The sequence below is a fragment of the Mustela nivalis genome, assembly GCF_964662115.1.
Source record: "Mustela nivalis genome assembly, chromosome: 2".
Classification (NCBI taxonomy): domain Eukaryota; kingdom Metazoa; phylum Chordata; class Mammalia; order Carnivora; family Mustelidae; genus Mustela; species Mustela nivalis.
Genome location: NC_139021.1, coordinates 131,463,983 through 131,470,850, shown reverse-complemented (window position 1 = coordinate 131,470,850; position 6,868 = coordinate 131,463,983). Strand labels below are relative to the sequence as shown.

Sequence of the window (6,868 nt, the reverse complement as noted above, 5' to 3'; positions counted from 1 at the left end):
CATCTCAGGTCAGCCAGAAGCCATCCAAGCATCAGACAAAGGGAAATGGGAGGCTCAACCGTTGAGCCTCATGGATGAGTTGGCTCATCCAGGCTCAACTGCCCACCTCTACCCTGTTCCCAGTCCCAATCACTCCCAACCACCTTCCTCCTGTCTTCCAGAGGTACACACAGTCATACAATCACTTATGAATGTCTTTACGTGGATTCATTTTTAGTTAAATTTATTTATTGAAAATGTCACCACAGTAAGTAGAGGCCAGTACGACTTGTCATAAATAAAAAGGTAGCCCATTAAAAATATACCATGAAAACAAAACAGAGCTATAAAAGTCTGGAAACTTTTCCCAATGGCCCTACACCCGAGGCCTTCTCCCTAGTAACAGGGGAAGTCAGGCATGAGTTCAGAGACATGAGAACATATTGACACCCAGCTGAGACTTTCTTCTTGGCATAAAAGGACCGGAAAAGAATTGGAAAGGGAATCCCTTTCTTGCTCTGACTCTGTGCTTAATGCAGGCCCAGTACTACCTAAAATCATCTCAAGGGAATGTAGGCAACCACCCACACTTTGGAAATGCAGGACTAGAGGCCTCCTCTTTCTCCTGCTCAACGCACCGCAGAGGGCCTCCTATGAACACACCTTCCCGGCATAACCAGACCCTGCCCCGTGTGCCTGTCCTCACAGCAAGGCCTCCCCAACTCCCTCTCCCCCATGCCTGCCCCGCTTGCTCCCAGAGGTCACCGCTGACTCAGGTGGGATACCAGGTAGACGAGGCCCACCAGCAGCAGTCCACGCACACCCAGCATCATCAGCAGGAAGAGGAGCAGGATGGAGGTCACGGGCTCCACGGCGTGGTTGCCCAGATGCCACTGGGGGAAGCCCATGTTCACCAGCTGCCGGTTGAGGTCATTGAAGGGGGACGGGGCGGCCCCCAGCCGAGCCCCGGCTTGCTGCTGGCGAGGGCCAGAACCCCCCAGGGGGGCGCCATGGCCCCTATTGAGAAAGCTCTGGAAGGTGGAGACAAAGAGAGAGAAATGAATCTTAGAGAAAGCATCCTGGGAGTTGAAGTATGAGGCAACCTGGGAATCTTCTGGGCCAGGCCCCGCCCCCACCCCGTCCAGGCCCCGCCTCCCAGGGCCACACCTTCCTTTCTCAGCTATCCCCCGGATGCCAGCCCACAGGAATCCCCCTCACTGAGTCACAAGCTCTCAGAATACAAAAAATGCCAGTCTATACTCCCCACGTCTTGCCAGGGAGAAGGTGCCCAGACCAGAGAAGAGAAAAATGGGCAAGGAGGACTAGATTCTAGGGCAGAGCTTGGGAACAGCCATTTCTTTCTTTCTTTCTTTCTTTTTCTTTCTTTCTAAGATTTTATTTATTTGACAAAGATCACAAATAGGCAGAGAGAGAGAAGAAGGGAAGCAGGCCCTCTGCTCAGCGGGGCTCCATCCCAGGACCCTGGGATCATGACCTGAGCCGAAGGCAGAGGCTTTAACCCACTGAGCCACCCAGGCGCCCCAAGGGAACAGCCATTTCTAATCCTCCCCGGTCCTCCCTTTAACACCATTCCTGGGTGGCCGTGGGTTCCTCTTCCCCACCTTCTCCACTTCTCTCTCAGCCAGCTGGCTCTTCAAAGAAAGATGCTGGCTCCAGCGGGGTTAGCCGGGTCAAGGGAGAGAGCCTCTTGGATTCCAGGTCTGGGGAGGTTGCCGGGAAGAGTGAGAACTGGGGAGGCAGGCGGATCCTATTGCAGATTGCAAGAATGCAAATTTCCCCCAAGTCTTGACCCTCACCTCATGCTCCTTAGCCCGGCTCTCCGCAAAGAGGGCTTCTGACTAGAGAAGGCTAATGACTAGCAAGAGAGCTTCTGCTTGCTAAGGGGTAACTGACACGGAGGGCAGGAGCCCAGCTGCTCTCCTGCCACGGGTGCTGGGCGCACACCTGTCGAGGGGCGCTACTGCGTGCTGGGAGAGTGTTCCTCACGCGGGGGTCGTCGTCCTGCACTATCTCCCCATTGGCCAAGATCCGCACCATCCTCCCAGGAACGATGGGTCCCTGCTGGGCTGTGCCTGTCCCCAGACCTCAAAAACCTGAAAGAAACAATTTATCAGAGATAAGGGGACGCTCGCCTTCCGCCTTCCGTGGGAACAATGGCAGTTCTGGGTGCCCACGCTGGTTACCCAGACAGAGCAGGCCCTGCGTCTGATTAATTCCAAGGAGAGAAATAAATGCGAGTTATTTGTCAAATGAAAACCTTTCAGACATTGAGGCCACTGGGAAAACTACCAAAGGGAGCCGGGGTGATGGAAGCTCCGTGACCCTGCTGCGCAGCAACCACAGGGAGGAGAGCCCTTGCTGCGCCCCATCTCACACCCCCCAACACTCTCCGGAGCAAGGGACAGTTAGAGAACCCCAGGGGTGTAACAGGCTTGCCCAGCACCACTCTTCTAGAGGCAGCAGAGTCAGAACGTGAAGCTAGGAACTCTGGCGCTAGGCCCTTTTCTGGGCTCTGAACAGGGAGTCCAGGGCACCCAGCTCCCCAGTGTCTCCATTTCCCATCCGTTAAAAAGGGGCCCATTGGGAGTAAATGCCAAGGACCCGGGCCTTCTCCCCAGAGAGGATCTGGGCCCACTTTGGAGCTACTTTAGGTCCACGGCCTGGCAGCTGACCCCACTCAGGGCCACAGGGCCCTGGGAGCTGGCTGGAGGGGCAGACCCTTCTGGCAGAGGGCACACCCCTCGCCTGCCCCTCACCTCTCAGATAACACCAGCCTTCTCTGCCATCGCGGGCAGAGCCAACTTGCCCAAAATTGGGAATGGGGGATGCTGCTGTGGCTCTGGGAGGACCCCACTCCGGAGACCCCAAGGGTGTCCATGCGCTGGAGGTGGGGGTGGGGGTCCTACCACGGCTTTCCCCGAGTCTGTGTCAAAGCCATTTTTTTCTCAGGAGACGAGCCACCGTTTTCACCTAAATTCTGAAAAGCATCTGGGACACCCACGCCAAAAGGGATTTAGAGCCCCTGTTCTGTTGCCCTTGGGCTAGAGCCTGGGCCAGGCGGGTCCCCCTTCTGAAGCCCGCTGTTCCCTGCAGAAGGCCAAGCGGGTCCGCAGCTCCGCAGCCCCTCGGTGCTTTGCGCCCCCGCGCCCGCTGGGTGGGCTGAGGCCGCAGCCAGCCCCGGGACACCTGACTCGGGGAGGGGGGCGCGCGGGCGATCGCAGGGGGCGTGCTGCGGGCAGGGGCGGGGGGATCCGGGGAGGGGGCGCCGCCCCAGCTGCCGAGCCCGATCCTGGAGAAGGGAGGCATGCGCGCTCGCTGGCCCTCGCCCAGGGCCGAGACACCCACCTGCGGTCGCGGCTCCCGGCCTCAGCGGCGTCCACTCCCGGCGGCTCCCAGGCCGCTTCCTCCCACCTGACCTCACAGGAAGCGCGCGCCGCAGCGGCGCGGCCCCCTCTGCAGGCCGCAGGGGGAACTGCAGCTGCCGGGCCCCCGGCCGGCGCAGGGCGGGGAGGAGCGAGAAAGGGGGCGCCACCAGGAAGGGAGGGGGGAGGGAGAAAAGAGGATAGAGAAGGGAGAAAGAAAGGAAGAAGGAGGAGAGAAAGGAGGGAGAAAGGGAAATGGACCCCATGGAGGAACCCTCTGCCCTGGGTGGAAAGATGGCACACACTAAACCCACAGATGAGAGTTTGCTGAGCCCCTGCGGGGATGCCTCCCGAGTAGGACCCAACCCTACCCTCAAGGATCTCCAGCTCCAGTGGGGAAGATAAGGCGTGAACCACAAGGCAAGTGCAAATAACTGTAACTTGAAGGAAGGAAGGCTTCCTGGAGAAGGTGGTCTTTGAGTTGGGGCCAGAAGTTTAACTAGGATAAATAGGGAAGAGTGCCACGCCTTAAGGGACTGAACAGTCAATCTCGGCCTCTTTCCTGATGTTTTCGTGTCTCCACCCTCCTGCCGACTTTCATAAGCTGGTCCCTTTGAACCCATTCACCAGTGGGAAAGAACGAGTTCTGTAGTCCCACAGCTTGGGTTTCAGGCTCTGGCAAGTTACTGGGCTGCTCACTCTCCTCGTTTGCAAAATGGGGATAATCACACTTCACAGGACTGTTGCCAAGATTAAGAACGAGAATTGCCGACACATGGCAAGTGTGGATAAACATTGGCTGTGACTATCAGGGAATAGATGCTTCTGGAAGGAGGCAGTTATTTGTCGAGTATATAGTAAGACCCACTGGGTACATACACCGTAGTAAGATGCCCGCTGGCCCCTAGTGAGGGAAGCAGAAAGGAGGATGAAATGTTGGCCTTGCCCTAAGGACTCATCACCTGCTATCATGGTTTAATTCTTTGATTATGAAACCTCATCAGTGAAAAATGTTAAGCAGGTCCCCCTGATATCTATATCTCATTTGTGTATTATTTATTGGCTTGTGGATAAAAAGCAGCTGCTAGAGCCAAACTGGCTTGAACCTGGCACAGCTGCTTTCTAGTGGTGTGATGGGCCCATTATTCAGCCTTTCTGGTTTGAGTTCCTTCGTCTGTAAAATGAGGATAACACCAGTACTTTTGTCATCGGATCTTCATGGAACACTGAGCACTTGGGGTACAGCCTGGTCACTGTAAGTGCCCAGGGCTGCTGATGCTCACGATGATTACCACTGCTCTGCTACGGTAAGTCAGTTGTAACCCATGGACTCTAAACAAGACTAGGATATCAGATAGATACAAAACTGAAATCCTAATGCTTTCTTCCTGCACTCAGAAGCAGGGGTTAGTGTGGAAGGGGTGATTCCAGGGCAGGATTCCTTTTTTTAAAAAAATATTTTATTCATTTATTTATTTGACAGAGAGAGAGAGAAGGCAGGAAAGGAAACACCAACTGGGGGAGTGGGAGAGGGAGAAGCAGGCTTCCTGCTGAAAAGGGGGGGGGGGCGGGGACTAGGGGCAGTGGGAGGGGTGGCTGGCTCCCAGGACCCTGGGATAAGGTCCAGAGCCTGCAGATGCCCCTAGGACAGGATTCCTGATTCACAGGGGTGGTCTGCTGCTCTCAAAAGTGGCTGGACATTGGAATTACCTGGGATGTTTAAAAACAATCCCAATGCCTAAGTCCCACCCCAGAGGTGACAGTACTCTGGATCTGGAATGCAACCTATGTATAGAGACATTTTAAAAAACTAATTCTACTGGGTGATGAATACTGAGGAGGGTATGTGCGATGGTGAGTGCTTTGATTAAGCCTGATGATTCACAGACCTGTACCCCTGGGGCAAATAATACATTATGTGTTAATAAAATAAAACAAAAACAAACAAACAAAAATGAATTCCAGGTGATTCTAATGAGCAGCCTGAGCTGAGAACCACTGCCTTCCATGAAGAGATCCACTCAAGTGGGGCTCACAACCCGAGATCACCAAGGACAGAGAGACTTTAGTGGGCTGGGGGAACCAGGGAGGAGATAAGGTCTGTACCCAGGAGGTCTTGCGCCAGTGCAACTGCTGCCAAAGAGACCTGGTCCCACCAGAGATAACCATGAGAGCCCAGAGGAGAATGTCTCTCTAGAGAAGGTCAGGAACAGCCTTAGGGGGCAGTAATGTTTGACTAGACTTTGAAAAGACCTATCAGTACCAATTAAAACAGCCTCAAAAGGCTGGAGAGGTTCCCACCTCTCCACTTCCTTCAGGTGTCTCCCCTGCTCAAGAACCTGCAATGGCTCCCTATTGTCTGCTCCAAAAAGACCCAGCTCATTGGCGGGCTCTGACCACCTTCCAAATCTGGCCCTAGCACACTCTTACCAACTCCCTGACTCAGCTCCACCCACCTGGTCCTGAAGTATGTCACCCAGAGTCCTACTTGGCTTGGGCCTAGAAAGTTGGCCTGAAGGTCCTCTCCACCCAATCTAAATCCTCCCATGCTTTTATACCAACAACACAAACTTCAGTTCTGAGTGTTCCATGTAATAATAATAACCCCTGTGTGTGCAGAGTCCCTATGCTTTCCAAAGTGCTTTTCCAGACCATATCATTCTTCTTTGGATTATGACATAGGAAGCATAGGTATTATTGTTCCATTTTGCTAATAAGAAACTGAGACTCAGGGGTGCCTGGGTGGCTCAGTGGGTTAAGCCTCTACCTTCGGCTCAGGTCAAGATCTCAGGATCCTGGGATGGAGTCCTGCATCAGGCTCTCTGCTCAGCGGGGAGCCTGCTTCCCCCTCTCTCTCTGCCTGCCTCTCTGCCTACTTGTGATCTCTCTTCTCTCAGATAGATAAATAAAATCTTTAAAAAAAAAAAAAAGAAAGAAAGAAAGAAAGGAAAAAAGAAAAGAAACTGAGACTCAGAGACATGGCACATAGCCAGCTCCAGGTCAGTGTTAGTGCCAGGATTCAAATGAACCCAGGTTCTCCCCTCCCCCTCAGGCCCATCCCCTCTCTGCTGCCTCTTTATTTTGTGCTTCCCACACCCAATGCCATGAGCATGAGACTGCCAACGCCGCCCCCCCCCGCCCCCGCCATCATGCCTTAATCCCAGCAGGTGTCCCATTAAAGCATGCTTTTGGCTCTGCTGGTTGTCATCGCACACTCTTGCTAAAGTTTGGGCCACCCTGCTTTAGACCAGTGGCTTTGCAAACACTTTTGGTCCAGTACATTTTACATCATGACCTAGTAGCCACACTCATGTGAAGAAGTTTCAACAACAGTATTTACCCTTTCTACATGAAATATACCGTGATGCTTTCTATTTTTTAAGGGAAAAAGTGCTAATCAATTTCTCACACTATTTTGCTATCCATGAATATAGTGGTTCTCAACCCTGATTGCATGTTAGAATCACCAAAGGGAAATTTCATCAACTATTGGTGCCCAAACCAGT

At 53.5% G+C, this 6,868-nt stretch overlaps 1 protein-coding gene across 1 annotated transcript; it reads right to left on the bottom strand.

The window, feature by feature from the left end:
- Positions 1 to 206: 206 nt before the first annotated feature.
- On the bottom strand, positions 207 to 3,434 carry FAM241B (family with sequence similarity 241 member B). Its single transcript, XM_082720133.1, has 3 exons — positions 3,346 to 3,434; positions 1,945 to 2,093; positions 207 to 1,010 (listed from the first exon to the last, which is right to left on the bottom strand). Exons 2-3 carry the CDS (start codon positions 2,035 to 2,037, stop codon positions 741 to 743), a joined length of 363 nt encoding a protein of 120 aa, XP_082576259.1. The 5' UTR covers positions 2,038 to 2,093; positions 3,346 to 3,434; the 3' UTR covers positions 207 to 740.
- Positions 3,435 to 6,868: the final 3,434 nt, after the last annotated feature.